The sequence below is a fragment of the Podarcis liolepis genome (genome assembly GCF_965112155.1).
Source record: "Podarcis liolepis genome assembly, chromosome: 3".
Classification (NCBI taxonomy): domain Eukaryota; kingdom Metazoa; phylum Chordata; class Lepidosauria; order Squamata; family Lacertidae; genus Podarcis; species Podarcis liolepis.
In genome coordinates, this window is record NC_139557.1 from 99,066,414 (window position 1) to 99,086,768 (window position 20,355).

At 43.8% G+C, this 20,355-nt stretch overlaps 2 protein-coding genes across 6 annotated transcripts in view; one reads left to right on the forward strand and one right to left on the reverse strand.

Moving 5' to 3' along the window:
- Positions 1 to 20,355, reverse strand: part of HHAT (hedgehog acyltransferase) — a 569,735-nt gene that overhangs the window by 174,685 nt on the left and 374,695 nt on the right. The window lies entirely within an intron of this gene.
- KCNH1 (potassium voltage-gated channel subfamily H member 1) overlaps positions 1 to 20,355 on the forward strand; it is a 222,793-nt gene that overhangs the window by 11,857 nt on the left and 190,581 nt on the right. For 2 of the 4 annotated variants that reach the window (XM_083494257.1, XM_083494256.1), the window contains exons 2-3: positions 15,871 to 15,994; positions 18,083 to 18,189. In XM_083494257.1, the coding sequence (XP_083350383.1) occupies positions 15,871 to 15,994; positions 18,083 to 18,189 (231 nt within the window). Of the gene's footprint in view, positions 1 to 15,867; positions 15,995 to 18,082; positions 18,190 to 20,355 lie in introns of all 4 variants that reach the window. The other 2 variants (XM_083494254.1, XM_083494255.1) reach the window with 1 other exon arrangement.

Below are 20,355 nucleotides of genomic sequence, written 5' to 3' on the forward strand. Positions count from 1 at the left end.
CTAGTCACCACATTTGCACTCTCAGCTTGGCAAGCTCCCGGTGGGAGTGGCGACTGTCCTCTGCTTGGTGGGCTTGGCAGAAAGCGGCTAGCGCAGCCCTTCCCTGGCCGCCTCTCATTGGCTGCACAGTGCGAGGACGGGTGCCTGTGGATCCCGGGCGAGCAGACGACTCTCCTCTCTGCGCTCCTGCTGTGGGGTGTGCACCTCATTCAAGGACACACACCAGGAGTGAGGCCCCGGGGAAGGCCCGGATTAGGCCGGGAGAAGTCTGGGCTCTGACCAGAGGGATTTCTGCCCAGGGGCGGGCACCTCTTCGCTGGCCCTGAGGAGAAGGCGGTGCTGTTCACCTCTTTGTGGCTCCAGAAGGCGGCAGCCATGTGGTCTTGTCAAGGGAGCCTGTTTTGGGGCACCGGGTTCTGCCCCCTCAGAATTCTGTGCTGGGGGCCACAACCCCCCTGCCTCCCATGCTTTGCCACTGAATATGGTCAACAATCAGAGATGGTTGAAGTTGTCCTTCAGCAACATCTGAAGGACCACAGGTGACCTGCCACTAATCTGGAAAGATAATTTCCTTGCAGGCAGAGAGAGGGGGAATGTTTAGAGACACATATTGCTCTACACTTCCTTATGTGGGGGAGTAGCAAAATCTAGACAGTAGTAAAGACGACATAGATAGGTGGGGCTTCTCTGTTCTCCGTATTTCCAGCTTCCTCTGCTATGGCACCAAATCACAGAGATGTGACCTTGCAATGATTTTGGTGCCAGGTAAAGAATGTTTCTATTTGCCTGTGCATTTTAAGTTGGTCAGTTTGTCCTGCTGTAGCTTTGCTGCCTTTTGATGTTGTTTTATTCTTTTCATTATGTTGCATGACCATTTTCTGGTTATATTTATTGTTCACCAGCCTGATATTTTCTGATGAAGAGTAGCTTATGAACACCTGAATTAAAAAAATAGAGTACTTTCCTTGCATAGGTTGCCTACCAACCTTCTGCTGGTGACCAGTCTGCGGTACTGAAGCCCCATTCATGTATGAGTCTATCTTTTATGAAAAGTATCTATTGCCTCTTACTGGGTAAACCTTACCCAGAAGGTTCCCATGATCTGTTGGTGTGTGTAGGCTCACTACTTGGGAACTGGAATACAGCCCTGATGTAGATCTTCAGCAGATTTTATTTTGGGTGAAAGAATCTATCTCTGTAACCTCCAGAGTCTGTTTCCTTAAACGGTCTTGTTCCATTTCACAATCAAAAAGCAAGATTTTTTTTTTTTAAAAAAAAAGATTCTGACATATGGTGTATCACTTTTGAACTGGATAATTATTTTTTTTTAATGGGAAATTTAAATTGTGGCACATATTGTTTTTTAAAAGTAGATCAGATCAGATCACATTCCATATCTTAGGGCTGGGATTTTTATTTTTATTTTCAGGGTAGATTATTAGTTTTGCATGTCACAATAGACATTTCTGTGCCGTCAATATTGCAATGTACTACATGGCCTTAGGTGTATCTTGGGGGTGCAGCAACCCGACACCAAACACTAGAGGGAGCTCTTCCCATACAGCTTTCCTGAGCATGTATTTCTCTTTTCTTTTGTGGTTCACTTTCTGCTTTGCAGTGCAGAAGGAATCAAAGAGGCGAATATTGAGTGTTTACAAGGTGCTGCATTTGCACAAACTCGGCAACACATTTTGAAAGTGAGGCCCTCATCCCAACATTTTGCTTCAGTGAAAAAACACTCTGCGGCTTTTCCCTTAACATTATTACGTAATTAAATCACCTTCTTTATTTTAACCCTCTGGGACTTTGGACTAATTCCCCATATACTTAACAATGACTTTTCCTAACAAGGCAAGAAGGGAACTGAACAAATGTAACCAAGACAAATGCATATAGCAAATTGAGAAATAATAAGCAGAAATATAGTAATCTCGCCATAGTAGAGAAGAGTGTGATCAGATGATCTTTGTGTCTGTTCAGTCGGTTGATGGACAGCTCCAAGGTTTCTTTCTCTCCCTCCTTAAGCACTTTTAAATATTCTTTCGTAGCTTTAAATGATGCTTGGAGTAAACAGCCCTTCAGATAGCAGATTGTGCTCTGTAATGTTAGAAATGTGACCACCATAGCAGAGGTTTATGAAATTATGCAAAAGTAGCGAACAGAGAGGTTTTTCTTAATAATAAATATAATAATTCCTCTTTTTCTTATTATTATTTATACCCCAGCCACTCTGGACGGCTCCCAACAGAATATTAAAAACATGATAAAACATCAAACATTAGAAACTCAGCCAGATGTGCGGGGTATAAATAATATATTATTATTATAAATTATTATTATAGTACTGACTCACTCCTATTTCCAAGACCCTGCACTTGCAGTAAGTTATTGTTAAATATTTGGGGTGTGTGGTGAAATATTTGCTACATTCCCGTTAACTACCCTGCGTTGGGATGGAGACGTGAGCCTGTGGCAAATGGTGAGTGCGAGCAGACCTGACTGTGTTTTCAAGCTGAGTCAGTCAGGGAGGTTTCTTCGTTTAACACGATGGAACATTTTATTTTTAAATGACATTCCCACCTCCTCAGTTTGAAGTGCGTGTGGTGCAGCCCTGACTCTCTGTCTTGCTGCCTCAACCTGCTTCGCTTTGCAGACTTGCTCTAAAAAATAGAAATGTCTGCATGCTGCTTCCTTGAGAGAGGTTTTGGGCCCCAAGAAAAGCAGTGCTCATGGGCCTCATTTTCCCTTGGCAGAGCCACCTCCACCATCATTTATCTGTATTTATTAAATGCATATTAATTCTTATTATTCTGAATTTATATACAGTGGTACCTCGGGTTACATACGCTTCAGGTTACATACGCTCCAGGTTACAGACTCCGCTAACCCAGAAATAGTACCTCAGGTTAAGAGCTTTGCTTCAGGATGAGAACAGAAATTGTGCGGCAGCAGGAGGCCCCATTAGCTAAAGTGGTACTCAGGTTAAGAACAGTTTCAGGTTAAGAACGGACCTCCAGAACGAATTAAGTTCTTAACCCGAGGTACCACTGTACCACCCTATACCCGGGGGACCCACCCTTCCTCCCGAAGGAGCCCAGAGTGACAAACATATCAGCTTCAAAACAATAAAATAAAAACAATCCATCTAAAAACAATCACTTGCCCCCTTAGCTAATCATTTCAAGGTTGCCAGGAACAGAAACTTTCAGCTATCAAATGCCTAAATAAACAGGAATTTGGTTTTAAACAATTAATCTGAAAGTTAATAAAGAGCGGGGCAGGCTGTACATCACTGGAGAGAGCTTTCCACAAACAGGGGGCTGTCACCAAGAAGGCCCTGCCATGGTCAATGCCAACAGAAAGCAACAGGCAGAGTAAGGCAACCAGCTCAGGTGGCTTTTGCTATGGGGGCAAGTTGCATGTCTGTGCCATGCTGTCTGTGCCATGCCTGAGCTTCCTAAGAGAGTTTGCTGCCTTCAGGCGAGGTGAAGGATGCTGCCCCATCACCTGTGTTGAAGTAAGGCTCAAATGCTAGCCTGGCAGGCTTCTGACTGTTCATAGGATGGGTGATAGTGGGGCCACCTTTGACTCAGGTTCCAAAATGTCTTGGGCCATACCTATTCCTTATCTTTTGCTGACATTCTGCCTCCTGATTCTCCTGCCTGCCTGATACAGCTTTGCTTACTCCTTCTGCTGTATTGAGGCCTGTGAGAGAGTGAGGGGATCATAATGATTTCTGCTTGCTGCAGTTCTACTTCCTGAAGGGAGCAATCTGGCAAGGGAGAATCAATCCTTTCTCATCTCTCTTCCACTGCTTAGCAGTCTGCTTAGCAAAGGAAGCAGGAAAATAATGCTAGCAGGTCTGTAGTCACGGCCTGTGAGGGCTTGGCCCCCTGCTTGAGGCGTATCCCAGGACTCTTCTCAGAAACATGTAGCTTTTTTTGCTCTTTTCTTTTCTTTTCTTAAAAACCAAATTCTTCGTCTTTTCACTGACAAGAGATACAAGGGGATTGCGTTGCCTATTGAACCTTGACTCCTCGATTCAGGCCTCATGCAGGTTTCCAGATTTATTGCTGCTGTTTTTTATATAGCTCCCTGGCAGGGCTGATAACACGGGCCCAAGGCAGGGTTTCTTCTATTCAAAAGGAATAGAAGGTGTGGGTTTTTTAAAAAGCAGGTTTTGCGGCTGCCCAAATTCCCCATCAGACACCCCACACTAAAAAAAAAAGAGCAAAGCAAAGCTGAATAAGTCCTTTGCCGCTCGCTTACAATCTGTATCAGTGGTAGTTTCTCAGTCGTTCTTATCTACTCTACAGTAGCTAACAGGACAAACCAATGGCCTTTGCCCCAATGTAAATCCCAACTAAAGGCTGCCTACTCACTAACCCGTTTGTGGCACGAAAATGCAGTTTTTCTGAATCCAGAATCACTCACGATCATCTTCAGTACAGTGGTACCTCGGGTTACAGACGCTTCAGGTTATATATGCTTCAGGTTACAAACTCCGCTAACCCAGAAATAGTGCTTCAGGTTAAGAACTTTGCTTCAGGATGAGAACAGAAATCACGCAGTGGCGGCATGCCGGCAGTGGGAGGCCTCATTAGCTAAAGTGGTGCTTCAGGTTAAGAACAGTTTCAGGTTAAGAATGGACCTCCGGAATGAATTAAGTTCTTAACCCAAGGTACCACTGTATGTTGATTTCAATCTAGATTGATTCTAGATCTTGTCTTCCACAAGTTTGGGTATGGTTACTTGACAGGCATTTGAAAACCCTCGTCTTGATTAGGTGAGTCATGCCTTTTCCTCACTGCACAAGCCCAGGAGAGAGTGGTGATTGCAATTTTGGTATACGATGCCCACCCACAGCATCACTGGGCAGGTGATGGCCTTCTCCCATTGTTGGGACTGCCTACACCTGTTTTCAAATGGGCAGACTGTGGGGTAATGATCCACAATGAGCTTTTATTTTCAGAAAGAAACCAGTTTCTCAAGAAGTGCTTTTCAGGAGACAAATGTATGCAAAAGATCTAGATTTTGTGTGGACTGCATGGCGGTGTGTGTGTGTAACCTAATTCGGTCTCCATTGACTCTAGATTAAAATGTTGTGAGTATGCAGTCTTAAGTGACACAGACACTGGCCATTGGCTGCAAGTTATCTATTTCTGTTGCCTCATCAAATTGGTGCTTCCAAAACTGGTACCTCTCAGACACTGGGCTTCTTGGGTTTTCAGCAAGACTGCCTGCTAAGTATAAGACAGCTTTTCTGAACTCTGCTTGCTCAAGTAGGCGTTTGCCTTTCATGTGAATCAGCGCTGGCATTTCTTTATGGATACAGGCCCACCCAGACATACCTCTGAGGTCTCTAAACCTTTGCTGCAGAATGTCATTATGTTTTAGTAATAATGCTGTAGAAATAGTGGCTGCCAGGGTTTGTTGTAGTCACACATTTCAGCACACACCTATTTTCAATTCTTTTAGCACTGTGTGGCAAATCATTCCATTTGAAAAGGACCCATTTTTTTAAAAAAAGGAAAATAAAAATCAATCTCCTCCGAGATGTTTTACCATCCAGAAATACTGTGAAAGGATGTGGACTCTGAGTAACAACCTTTTCCCTTTCTTTTTATCCATTGTTCTCAGTAGAAGTGGGTGAGAGCACAGCCTGTAACTTTGTTCAGCCGTACTGATATCTTTTCTGCATCCAGAAAAAATAAATAGGTGCTTGTGCAGAAATCTTTAGAATTATCTGACTTCTTCACGGGATGGATGCCATAAGAAGTGCTGACTGCATAGATCTCAGTTTTGCCTTCATTAATCAGTTTTAACACAGCCTGAAAACTGCGGTGCTATATCAGATTAATGCCCTCCTAAATAGGGTTCCTATATGTTTGGAATTTCCCGGACATACATAGCCAGCATTCGGCCATTCAAAACTGTGTCCGGGTGGACATTCCAGATGTATGGTGACCCATGTCAGTATTTACTTCAAATTAGCTCAAAAAGTTGTTGTTGTTTTTTGAGATTTTGCTGTTATGTCTAGATTTTCACCTTTTGAAATGTGGCAACCCTACTCCTAAACTCTGTGTAAGTAAGCTAATCTAAAGTTCCTCCACGAGAAAGTTAGTAATGGCAGAGAAGTTTCCCTGAGACATGGTTTGTTCAACATTTAGTAGAGGCTATTCCATTAGGGCATGGTACGCGAGTGGCACTGTGGGTTAAACCACAGAGCCTAGGACTTGCCGATCAGAAGGTCGGCGGTTCGAATCCACGTGACGGGGTGAGCTCCTGTTGCTCGGTCCCTGCTCCTGCCAACTTAGCAGTTCGAAAGCACATCAAAGTGCAAGTAGATACATAGGTACTGCTCCTGCGGGAAGGTAAACGGCGTTTCCGTGCGCTGCTCTGGTTTGCCAGAAGCGGCTTAGTCATGCTGGCCACATGACCCGGAAGCTTTATGCCGGCTCCCTCGGCCAATAAAGTGAGATGAGTGCCGCAACCCCAGAGTCGGTCACGACTGGACCTAATGGTCAGGGGTCCCTTTACCTTTTTATTCCATTAGGGCAGATGGGGCAGTATCACACCAACCTCAATTAGCCCCCGTACTATTGATTGATTGATTGGTTGATTACCCGTCTTTCACCCTTAGTTCCCAGAGTGGGCCACAACATTGAAACACAATGCTAAAGACAGTTTAAAACAACTCACAGCTGCGAAAATAAGGGAGCCCTAAAATATAGGCCTCAAGTGTCAAGAGCCAGAGCAAAGTGGTGCGTATTCAGCATTCTCTGGAAGCTGTACAATTAAGATGCCAGACATGCCTCTGTGGGGAGGGGACACCACAGAGAAGGCCCTCTCCTGGTCATGACCGAGCCTCTGAGGGTGGAGGAACCACCAAGAGGGCCCCCTCTGTACCTGAGGGCCTAAGGGCCTTCCTACTTACAACTAGTCTAATGGGTGTTATTTCCTGTCAGCTCCCTCTTCCTCAGTCTTAATATTGCCCTTTAAGAACTCAGCAGGGACCACTGTAAGCAGGCTAAAACATTGGCAGGATTTTAACCACACTTGTAAAGTAACGGAAACTATGGATAATTTAGAAGGACAAAAATTTGGATAAGTATTGATATGCAGTTGTAAATATTATCATTAGGACCCATGGAAGGGATGGAGGAAGTCAAGAGATTCAGAGTAATCTCGATATTTGGATTTTGAATTGTTTTGGTTTTTCCCCGCTGTATACTTTTAAAAATCAAATTAAAAAATTATTTAAAAAAAAGAACTCAATAGGGAGGAGAGTGGGGGCCCCAGTGGGCCCCAGCCATCACTGTCAGCACTACCCATGTTCCCTTACAGTGGTTAGCCTCTAGGGAGTATTTGGTATTGTCTAGGCCACATTCTCACATCAGGTGGGATTATAGTGCAGCCCAAAGTCCTGGCCGTTGCCTAGCAATGGATAGATAGAGCCGTCAGTTTCCATTCTCCCTCTTTCTAATTTTTCATATCATACATCCCGTTGTCTACATTTCTTCAGCCACATGAGAATAATACACACACACACACACACACACACACACACACACACACACACACACAGAGTACTTTTTTCTGAGGGGACGCAGGGGTACCCCTAAACACTTTTTAAAGAAAAAAAGCACTGTACACACACACACACTGCTCTCTCTCTCTCTCTCTCCTCTCAAAAATTGCAAGCATTTTAGCATGAATTTTTCCTGATATACGCATTTTTGCAAAGCCTACTGCAATGCATTTTGCAGGTTGCTTTCACCAATATAAGCATTTTTTTTAAAAAAAACCTGTAGTGCATGCAACTTTGTACACATTACTTGTCTGGAACCCTGTTGCAAAATTCAGAGGTGTGTGAATTTCAGAGCTTCTTGGACTTGTGTTCCAGTTTGTGTATTGTTTTAGAAAGGGCAGATTTGGTAGGCTCACTTTTAAATCTAAACTTAAATGAAATTTCATCCCTATCGTTTCCCCACTCCAGTGCACTCCAGGACAAGTCCAAGCATCTTTACAATGAAATCCGGTTTGCCGGCTAACAGGGCTGCCCCAAGCCATTTTGCTGCCTGGGGTTAAGGATAAGATGTTGCCCCCATTCTATTTGCAGAAGGCAAAACTTACTTCAACAAAGGGCATGTGACAACATCGTCCATTGCACCCATGGAACTCTGTCCCACAATGGAGGGAACTGTAGTGAGAAGGATTTCAAATAAATAGACTGGAGAATGCCCTTATTCTGAAGGCTTGTGGGGAGGGAATATGTCCTTGTTGCCAACACAATCCAGCCAATGGCCTCTGCTTTGATCCTCTGCTGTGGTTTCTTTTGCCACAATGCCTTGCAAGAATGGACAGGCAGGCTGCACCATCCGTTCAACAATATGTTTGTCCCATTGCAAAAATGTGTATTTATTTATTTATAGCACAGCATCTCTTGAAAAACCACTGAATGGGCAGCAGGGTCATCTTGGGGGAAGAGTTAAAATAATAATGAAAATCAGTTCCTCATTTTGCCCCATCTCTGACCTTGCACACTGTGTCACTATTGCTATTAATTAATGGGCCAAATATTAGATGTGGGTACCAAATGCACATACAGTGGTGCCTTGCAAGACGAAAATAATTCGTTCCACGAGTCTTTTCGTCTTGCGATGTTTTTTGTCTTGCGAAGCATGGTCCGTCGCAACTGCGCCTCTTCAAGCGGCTTTGAGAAAAAAGCGCAAGACGTTTTCGTCTTGCGAAGCAAGCCCATAGGGAAATTCGTCTAGCGAAGCAACGCAAAACCAAAAAACCCTTTCGTCTAGCGAGTTTTTCGTCTTGCGAGGCATTCGTCTTGCGGGGCACCACTGTATCCATGTTTCAAAAAAAGAGTAACCAGTGCCAGATTACCAAATACACAGAGTAGGCACCAGCTTATGGGCTGGTGATCCTGTGACAACGGATCAAAATAATATTGATTGGATCCTGAAATAAAACTGGTTTATACATATTTATGTATTTGGACATAATTTGCAAGCACCCCCCCCCCGATTTTGACAGCCTAGAAGCCTCCACAGGGTTATTTGGCCACTGAGAATAACCTGTTTGTTATATTGCTATATAGTTCTTTTGGTATAAAAAGACAGCGACTAACCACAGCAATTTCTCTTAAAATACGCAGTGTTCACAATTTAACCCTGAGTGCATCCAATAGCAGGTCTTTAATGTTGTCCTGGTACTGAAAACTTTTGTTCCTTGCCCCTTAATCTGAAATTTTGGCCATAGAAAGATACTGCAGGCTCAGTATTGGACCCCAGTATCCATCAATCTGCTCCTGTTTCAATGTTCTTGACTGGATATTGTGAACATCAAAACCAATAGGACATTCTGACATGGTCATTACAATTAGGACGGAATGCAATTTGAAGTTTACACTGGTTCATATTGGGAGTGAGATAGAGTTAATAGGAGAACATAATCTCCAGGAGGGATGGGCTCCTAGAAGGAGAAGTGGTTTGGCTTAATGAATCACAGTAAGTGCTAATGTGCTTTATTGTTTCTGGAAGACCAGCAGAGAGCTAGCAAAAAGCTAAGGGGATTTAACACAGGCTGAGAGAAACAAAGCAGTTAAAATGTCCTGCAGTTATATTGTCACCGTGTTTTACTTCAAAGGGAGTGCAAAGATCACTTTTCCTGTTGTAAATGCAATTGGGCAGTGGGTGTACATCACTAAAGACGTGTTGATTGAATCCCACATGCTCATTGCACGGAGGAAAGCCTTTTACGGAGAAAAAAGGGTGATGGTGGCAGGAAAAGAGGGAAGTTCAGAGGCAGGAATGTTTATGCTTCTTTTATTTGGGTCTCTCACTTGGAGAAATTGCTGTTGACAATAATAAATACATCGTGAGATGTAATGTGGGCGGCTTTTTAAAAATACAGACATGGAGGCGTAGTGCTATGGAACGGTGCTAAAAGGACATGCTTGTTTCTTTTTCGTCTTCATTCTTTTTCTCTCTTTGCTGTAAACAGGATAAGCTACCCTTGGGAATAAGAATGATTCGGAGCCTCCTCTTCTTCCTACTTGCTGTAGGCCAGTGATTTCCAAACATTCTGGTTATGTACGCACTCAAACTGCTAGTTTGGGACGCAGTGCACACAATACATTAGCCACAATTCATATCTATGCTGTCATTCCTTATGAAATATTGTGGTTTTGATGCATTTTCCCCAAACCAGCTTTGACTCAGATTTGGAAAAGGAACAACTTAGCTGTGTTTTAAGCCAACAGTGTGCACACAGCACACATCTTCAAGGAACCCTTTCTACACCGTATGCTGAGCAGCACATGACTATCAGAGCTCCTGTGTTACAGAGATTTCTGGAGGGCTCTTGGGTGCATATCTAGCTGACAAGGGACGCTACTGGGTCTCATTGCTGCCCCGCAGGAACTGAGAGTACATTCTAGGATACACCCAGCACCTTACCATTAAATGATATCCATGATGGCGAATCTGGGAACAATGTCTCAGTGGATTTTGGCAGTCAGTTGCCCCACTGAACTGGGGCTAAAATTTGCAAAGTTTCCTCTAGTCTTTCTGTAGGATACATTTAAAGGCAGAAAGTTCAAGCCTAATTTCCACACATCTTACCTAGGGCTCAAAGTGATTGGAAGATATCTTCAATGTAATGAAATGATTAGTGAAGGGACCATGCTCACAACAAACTCTTCCTGCTTCCCAGTCAGAGTATAATGCATATAATGTGCCAGGAAAAAGATACTGGTTTTCCAGATTTTACTTATGGATAAAGTAGTTTATGGTGTTTGGAGTTTTAGCTGATCTGCTGCAAAAGTTGTTGCCTGCATGAACATTTCCACCATTTATTCTGCTAATTGCTACTGTGAAATATACAGATACTTCTTTTTTGAGTACTGAAAGCCAAGTTGGGATTCTGTCTGTCTATCTATCTATCTATCTATCTATCTATCTATCTATCTATCTATCATCTATCTATCTATCTATCTATCTATCTATCTATCTATCATGTGTGTGTTAAGATGTACAAGTTTTCACACTAGTCTCCAAAGTGACTATGTTGTTTAGTTTTAGCTTAATATATAAGCCCTGCTTTCCTATTAAAATAATAAATAAGGCGGCTTACAATAAGACATAATGCAATATAACAACACTATAAAATTACAAATGCAATTGTTCCACCCCCCAAAAGGACTATGCCTTTCTCTCCAGTAACTGAGATTATCACCAACATAGAGGCTAACTATGCAAAAGAAAAACCTTGATAAAGGTTAGATTAAAGACTTGAACTTGAATTTTGAACAGGTTGTCTTAGTCTTTGACCAAATAATTATGCTAAGACACATTCTCTCTTCCCTTCTCTTTTAAAAGTAGTTTGTACAAGAATTTAGCATCTGCATGCCAGTTTTCAGTTCACTTTGGAAAAGTATTGAATGTGCTGGACTTCTAAAATGAGTTGCTCAAGACTAGTGAATAGAATTCTAAATAACCACCATTATAACTGCAGTATGAAAATATATCTGAGCACACGGTCTCTGAAACTCAAAAGGGTTCTTGAAATTGCAATGGACAGATCAGATAAGTTTCATCTTGAGATAATCAAAAAAGAAAATCAAGCTAGCACACTCCTGATACTCCTTTCCTGACCCATAATCAAGAATGTGATCATGGACTACAAAGCATTAGTTGAGAGAGAGATCCAAACCTGATTTATAATGTTCTTCCCTCAAAATGATTATCCTTCTTTCTTTTGTCACAGCAATAGTCTGGCTGGGCTTTGTTTCTTTTAGGTATCTATTTCATGGTGCCAGGAGACTTCTGTTATGATTGAGTCAACTCAGTTGAGGCAGTTGATCCTTCATGCAATGGCATGTTTCAATAGGGCAGGAGTGGGGTGCCATTGCTTGGTGCTTAGGTTCCTCAGTTCCTGCTGGCCATTTTGACAGGAGGGTGAGGCCGCCTACCTGTCAGTCACCTGGTGTCATCATGATACCAGGTGAAACATTTTCCTTTGCCCTCTTGGTTTGAAATCAAACCATGCTGGCAAAGGTTCAGGACTTTTCAAGTGCTGGCAGTCAGCTGATTGTTGGTACAGTAGTACCTCTGGTTACAAACTTAATTCGTTCCGGAGGTCCGTTCTTAACCTGAAACCATTCTTAACCTGAGGTACCACTTTAGCTAATGGGGCCTCCTGCTGCCGCCACCGCGTGATTTCTGTTCTCATCCTGAGGCAAAGTTCTTAATCCAAGGTATTACTTCCAGGTTAGCGGAGTCTGTAACCTGAGGCGTTTGTAACCCGAGGTACCACTGTACTTGCAAAGCCTAGTGGCAAGAGCTGATGCTAACCGATTTTCAGAAAATGATCTTTCATGATTTTTCCTATTCTTATCAAATAACTACATGATGTTCCTTCAACATTTGGTGAGGCTGTTTGTTGAACAGGAGTAGGCTTGCGTTTGTGGATCAGTTTGGACTTTGGCACAGATCTGTATCCTGCTGTCCGCAAAAACAATGTAGAATTGTGCAGCTGACCAGCTGGTTCCCAAGCTACTAAAATATTTAGAAAAGAGAAGGAAATCACATCCAGTGGAAAATATTACTTTCTCTTTTTTCCTTCTTCTGGTGGTGAGGATAAAGAAGCATTGCAGAAGCCCTTCTTACATGTTTCAAGCAAGGGTGAAGGGTTTGCAAGCTATAGATAAGGTTATCACTCTCGACAAAGCTCATAGCCTCCTACATTGCGTGTGATGGTTCAGTGACAGAAGTAAGATGTGACAACGGTCAGAAGGATACAAGGACTGAAGTGCAACATTTCTGCATGGACAGCATTATACCAAATACTATCAGATGATTCAGAACACTTTTCTGTATAGAAAAGCTTCATTGGTGGATGTCCAGCCATGCTTGTAGCCTAGGATCTTCTTCATTTCCTGAGGAAACCATGGTAGCAGCCCACGGTGCTCCATGCCAACATGAACAGGGGGCAAAGAAAATATTTCTTGCATTGCAGGGGGTTGGATTAGATGACCCTCGGGGTCCCTTCCAACTCTACAATTCTATGATGACCAAAAGTTGCGATAATGAAACATTTCTTCCTTTCGTCTGATGAGCACTGCTTTCCATAGTGGTCATGGCAGGCATCTAGGAGAGAAAGAACATTTGCTTCACCAGAAGAAAACCTACACAAAGACTCTAAAATGATGCAGCAGAAGTCAGCTTCCTCAGCAAGGAAGTGCAAAGAAGAGGGAAAGAGACTTGCCTCTCCCCACCCTCACCTCAGTCATTCCCAGCTGAGCAACTAGCCTCTCCCAGGCCAAGACTTTAAGAACAGCAGAAGCAGCTGGGAAGGGAGAAGAGGAGTTGGGGGGGGTGTAGTTTTATAAGTTGTGTGTCTTGGTTTCTCAGTTTGATCCTTTTAAGCCCTTTCCACCTTGAGGAGGAGGTGGGGTTGCGGGCTTCAAGGCTCCTCCATGTGTGCAGGGGGTGGGAGGCTGGCCCCTGGCGACTGGATGATTCCCGGCTGCGTCACCCCCTAGCCGGCCAATCAGGTTGGTCTGGGGGTGTGGCCTACCCCATAAAGGCAGGACGCAGGCGGAGATCTCCCTCTTTTCTGCCTTCCAACTGCTCCGGTTTTCCCCCTCCCCCCTTTAAGGTTTTCTTTTATTTGACCTTGCTATGGATTTCGGTTGGTTGCTGGGGCCTGGTAGGAATTTTTCCACTTAGCAAATTGGCACCAGCCACTTGGTTTTCGCCTACCTCATAGCACATTGTCACAACTTTCTGGATATTGGCGGTTAGGCATTGGAATAGTTCTGTAGATGCAAAGAGGGGAGGTAGCGCCATCACCTGCCCCACATATTGAAGGGTAGTCCGTTAAAGGATTCTGGGGGGGAGTGGCACTTTCTGAAGCCTATGGAGGTGAGGGCCTAAGGCACACCCCCTATCGATGACTCCGGGGGAGTTCCTACTTGATGTGCATCAGCAGGACTCCCCCTACTGGTGGATAACCCTTCCTGGACTTCCAGCAGATGGGTTGGAGTCAGATATAGTCGGTTAGGTCCAATGCCTAAGCCAATACCGCTCCATCACCTGTAACCAATAAAGTTGTGGCCTTTTTTAGCCCATTAACCTTAATAATTGTGTCATGTGTCATTATTTCTACTGGGGGGTGGGGTGGGAACTCGCCACGCAACATGGTTTTTGTATGTACAGTGGTACCTCAGGTTACATACGCTTCAGGTTACATACGCTTCAGGTTACATACGCTTCAGGTTACAGACTCCACTAACCCAGAAATATTACCTCGGGTTAAGAACTTTGCTTCAGGATGAGAACAAAAATTGCACTCCGGCAGCGCGGCAGCAGGAGGCCACATCAGCTAAAGTGGTGCTTCAGGTTAAGGACAGTTTCAGGTGAAGAATGGATCTCCAGAACAAATTAAGTTCTTAACCCAAGGTACCACTGTATTGTGGTATTTTATGCATTGTGACTTGCAGTTATTTTTATGGATCATGGTTACATAATTATTTATTGTAATAGTTAAGAGTGAATTTCTGTTTATTATTTGCTGATGTTTTGGGAGTTTATTTTATCGTGTACTATTGTATTCTAAAAGATTATTGAATATTACTTTATTTAATAGAAGTCATTCCATTTTTAAAGTTATGTTTTATTATGATTTTTGCATTGGATCAAATTATTATTGGATGTGTGTTCTTTGTTGTATATTTTGTTGCTGTAGACCACCTTGTATATAATAATGCAGAAAGGTTGCATACAAATTAAAAGTGAAATGAATTGACAGTGTCTGGAAGATAGGGCACAACAGCAGCCAGCGAATGAGGGGTCAAACACGGAGGCAGTCTTCTACTGTTGGTGAACTGCCCTGGACAGGCTTGTGCAGATATGGGAAGTATAAGAACATAGACCTAAAAGCTGCGAGTCCATTCAGGAATGCTCTGTCCCATGAGACCAGGCCCTGCAGGATTTAACCTCCTTCTGCAGGGTCTGTAAGATAGAGCTATTCCGCCTGGCTTTCAATTTGAATTTAGCCTGATCTTTTATTCCCCTCCCTTCCCCCCTCCCCCCTTTTATTAAAGATTTTCTTGTTTTACAGGAGTATGTGTAATGTCTCTCGTATTTTTTCCATGTAACATTTTTACAAATCAGTTTCATTTGTTGAGACATTAGGGGGGGGGAAAGGGGTGGAGGGGGGGAAGATGGGCGGGGGGGGGGTCTACCCGCTCTGGGACCCCACAGCTAATTCTCCCCTGGCCTCTTTGCTGGTCCAAATAGGACTAATTTAGCCTGCTAGCCCTGGTGACCATCTAATGTTTATTGGGTGGAGTTTCCCCTAAATTGATTTTTGAACTTTGAATTTATTGTTATTCATGCTTTTATACTGTATTTTATGCTGTTTTTTATTGTATCACATTTGAGTGTTTTAAATTTGTTCTTAACCGCCCTGAGCCCAGTTTTATGAACCGGGAAGGGTGGTGTATAAATAAATAAAAATTATTATTATTATTATTCACAAGGGTGAATATCTGCTGAGACTGACTTCGATTGGATAGTTTGAGTTTGGGGAGGGAAATTTAAAATATACTTTTGTCGACTTGGGGGGTGGGAGCATTGGGAGCTAGAGCATTCCTGAGCTGAGTGTCAATCTGCTCCTTGAATGGAGTAAGGAAGAGCCTCAAAGAGCTGGCAACTGCTTTGCCCCCAGAGTGAGTGTGTGTGCATGCATGCGCGCACATGTATGTGGGGTGGGAGTCTGTGGTCTAACCCATTACTGTGCCATGCAGCTATTTTATCTAATACTGTAAATGTCTTCTTTTTCAAGCAGATACCAATTTTGTCCTGGGCAATGCCCAGATAGTGGATTGGCCCATTGTGTACAGCAATGATGGATTTTGCAAGCTCTCGGGATACCACAGAGCAGAAGTTATGCAAAAAAGCAGCACCTGCAGGTATTTCAGGGCAGATTTGCTTTCCGTTCGGTAACTTGCAAATGTTGCTTTGTTCTTGCTCGGGTTGAATGAAAACAATCTGATCAGCTCACTGTTCAGTTTAATCTTCCCCAGGCTGTAGAAACCACAGCTGCATTTTGTGGCTGAGAGAGCAGGACTTATTCAGGAGGGAGCTTTTAGGGGAGGGATGAGGAACCTGTAGACCTTTAAATGTTGCTGGGCTCCATCTCCCAGCCACCCCAGCTAGCATGGCCAAAAGCCAGGGGTGATGGGAGTTGTAGTTTAACAGCTTCTGGAGGGCCCCAGGTTCCTCATTCCTCTGAGAGTGTTAGATAATGTGCAGGTTCATCATGTTTGGCACCAGTAAACCATACAGGAAGGATACCAAACATGAAACTAGCAAGATCAAAATGGTTGTGGCACTTCTGTAGGCTCTGCTTCTTTTAAGGTACAGTCATATCTCGGGATAAATGTGCTTCAAGTTAAGTATTTTCGGGTTGCTCTCTGCGGCGACCCAGAAGTAATGGAGCACGTTACTTCTGGGTTTCACCACACGTGCATGCCCAGACGGTCAAAATGATGTCATGCGCATGTGTGGAAGCAGCGAAACGAGACCCGTGTATGCGCAGACGCGCGGATGCAGGTTGCGTTCGCTTCAGGATGCAAACGGGGGTCTGGAACTAGCCAGAAAATAAAAAAAAAATCCATTTTGTACTCCCAGCAATCTTGTGGGTACGTTAGTTTGAGAGGCCTTGCCTCACCCAAGGCTGCCTAGATAACTAAACTGGAAACTGCACTCAGGTTTCCCTTGTCAAAGTCCAAAATTTCGCTTACTACATTGGTGGCCTTCACGTCATGACTCTTCATGCTCTAAGGTAGTTTGAAACATTGTCATGCTGGCATTTTGTGTGTGCAAACAATTTGGGATGAATGGTCGACAAACTGGCCATCTAGGAACAAGGCTGGCTCCTGTCTGAAAACTACAATTCTCAAGGTTAATAACATAGGAAAAGCCATCTAGAGCAATGGCTCATCTAGTCCAGGATCCGGATCTCACAGTGGCCAACCAGATGCCTATGGAACATCCTTAAGCAGAACCTGTGCACTCTTACATCCTGTGGTTTCCAGCACAGGAACATGGCTACTGCCAATGACTAGGCAGAACATAGTCGTCATGGCTAGTAGCCATTGATAGCCTTTCTCCGGTTTTCTGAGAAGAAAAATGTTTAAAATGTGCAGGTACACACACACACACACACACACACACACACACACATGTACAGAGGGAGAGAGAAATGGTGCAACAAAAAGAAGAGAATATAGTGTTGGGGACCGTGCTGGGGAGGGCTGCACAGATGAGGAATGGTGGGAGCTTCCCCCTCTCCCTGCTCCTGATCAGGATTCTGAATCTTCCCAGGAGCAGTGGGACAGTATAGATTTGGAACTGCGGTTAGCAGAGGGACATAGTTCAGAAGCCAAAAGTTTGGAGGAACTGGGGGGTGAACAGCTAGGATAAGAAGAACAGAGAGAGAGAGAGAGAGAGAGAGAGAGAGAGTTAACAGACTGGTTCAATGGAAAGTGTCCAGCAGTCCAGTCCAAGGTCAAGGAGATTAGATAGGGTAGCTGCACAGAAGGCATGGTGGTTGCGAGATCAGGTTGCAAGCGGCGGAAGTGACTAAGGGGGAAGTGGGTGGAAACCTTAATTGGGAGCACCTTTACTCCGAGATGGATTCTTTGTTCTTGAGCTGGGATCATTAAAATCCCTTTAAATGGTAGGAGACAATTTTTGCTTTGTTCTCCTTATCCATGGCCAAAGGGAAGGAGGAAGCCGTTCTCCCGAAGCCTGACATATAGTAAGCTGATTTTTTTTAAAAAAAAAGTTCAAATGCCTACATGTTTCAAACAAAAGTGTCTTCTTCATGGGAATAGTTAGTGTCAACAAACAAGCCCCAGGGGCTAGGTATGCAAATCCTACTGAGATTACCCTAATAACCATTAATACATTTTTGTAAATGTCTTGTTGTGTGATATGCCTTGCCTGTGACTGCCTTCTATCTTACTCTGAACGTCTTTCCACTTTCCCTGCAGTTTTATGTACGGAGAGCTGACTGACAAAGACACCATAGATAAAGTTCGACAGACGTTTGAGAACTACGAGATGAACTCCTTTGAAATCTTGATGTACAAGAAGAACAGTAAGTCAGGTTTTTCACTCACCTTTCAACAGGGCCATGTTGAAACCAGAAATGCAGGCAGGAGAACAGATCATGAGATGTGGTTTAACAAGACATCATCGCTGCTGCAGGAATGGCACTGGGAGCACTATTCCCCCCTGCCTTTTCCTTGGCACTAACAAGTTTTCAGGAGGAGTGAGTGATGAGAATTATACCTTTACTTGGGATACAGTAACAGGATTGCCAATCATAAATTGTAACTGGAAGCATCAGTGAGTGTAAGTAAACAATCTTTTTACAGAGTTTGGATACCTGACTAATTACAGCAGCCATCCTCAACCTGGTGTCCTCAGTGCAGACATTGTTGGAATACAACTCCCATCAGCCCCAGGCAATATGTGCTGGTCTTTTACCTCCAGATATTGCTGGACTACAACTCCCATCATGCTTGACCTCTGGCCTGAGGCTGATCTGGAGGGTTGCAGATTCCCTACCCCTGTTTTAAGGGATGGGTATTAAGCATGGTAGACAAGCTGTCTTTCTGCCATTAGTGACCTTCTTTTTGAAGAAATCCTGATATGGTGCCACAGAATCCCAGCATTCTCCAAAACACAGATTTAAAAGCCTAATCCCAAATTTATCCTGGCCTTTGATACCTGAAACACATCCCATTTTTTGTGATTGCATTCTTCCCCCTTCCCCCCTTTCTTTTATTATTCTTATTCTTTTATTTTGACAAAGTAATAATCATAAATAAATAAAGAATGGAAATGGGCACCCCACCACCGAGACCATTCTGTTGTAACTATTCAACCTCCCAAAATTTCATGCCCTCTTGTGTTAGTTTGACCCCTTTCTGTTTTAAGTCGTAGCCCACACCTTAGGGTGAAGAGGGAGGTAATAAATTAAAATCATCATCATCATTATCATCTGAAGGACACGGGACATTAATTTTATTTGGATTTTCTAGCTTCCTCCCTGATGAGGCGCTGATGGCCACCAACTTGGATGGCTTTAGAAGAGGATTAGACAAATTCATGGAGGACAGTGTTATCAATGGCTACTAGCAATGCTTGTTATCCTCTGGCTCCACGGTCAAGAGACATTATGCCTTTGAATGCCAGTTACAGTACTGGGAACTGCAAGTAGGAAGGGTGCCATTGCCCTCAAGTTCTGCTCACAGGTTTCCCATGGGCATCTAGTTGGCCACTGTGAGAACAGAATGATGGACTAGATGGGCCACTGGTCCGATCTAGCAAGGTTCTTCTCGTGTCCTTCCTGACTGCAAGCCTTAGTGTTGGCAATCTGGTTGCTTGTCTGTTTTCAGAGACTCGGCGTGCTCTTACAAGGACCGAATAATGCCTCCCTACCCGATCGTTGCCTCACTTGTCATCTTTTATTCATGTTCAGCTTGTTCCCTTCCTGCCTATTATAGTACAGCCTGAAGTACTGCTCCTTCTGAGACAGGATTCTGCTCGGGGCAGTTTTGCAGCACAAAGTGGCCAGCACTAATCTGCAGGAAAGGATAAGAGCACCGGGAGAAACACTCAGATTCATTGGACTCCTTTTGTTCCGTACAGGGATGTACACCCCACCTGAGGTTCCAGGCCCACCTGGAGGTGCCAGGGATTGAACCTGGAACCTCCTGCAGGAAAAGCAGATGCTCTGCCACTTTGCTGTGGGCCTGGATAGCTCAGTTGGTTAGAGCATAGTGCTCTAACCATTGTGCTCTAACCATAGTTTAGAGGTCCCGGGCCCTAAGGAAGTCAGACTATCCTCCACCAGGGCCAGGGCCTTTTCAGTGATGGCTCCAACCTGGCGGAATGCTCTGTCCCATGAAACTAGGGCCCTTCAGGATTTAACCTCCTTCTGTCGGGCCTGTGAGACAGAGCTATTCCGCCTGGCCTTTAATTTGAATTCAGCCCGATCTTTTATTTCCTTTCTCTTCCCTCTGCCTCCCCTTTTATGAAGATCACCCGCTCTGAGACCCCACAGCTAATTCTCCCCTGGCCTCCTCGCTGGCCCAAGTAGGACCAATTCAGCCAACTAGCCCTGGGGATTATCTAATTGATTTTTTATTTTTATTGTTATTCATGTTTTTATACTGTATTTTATGCTTCTTTTATAGTTAAGTGTTTTTAAGGTTTTTAAATTTGTTGTTAGCCACCCTGAGCCTGGTTTTTGAAC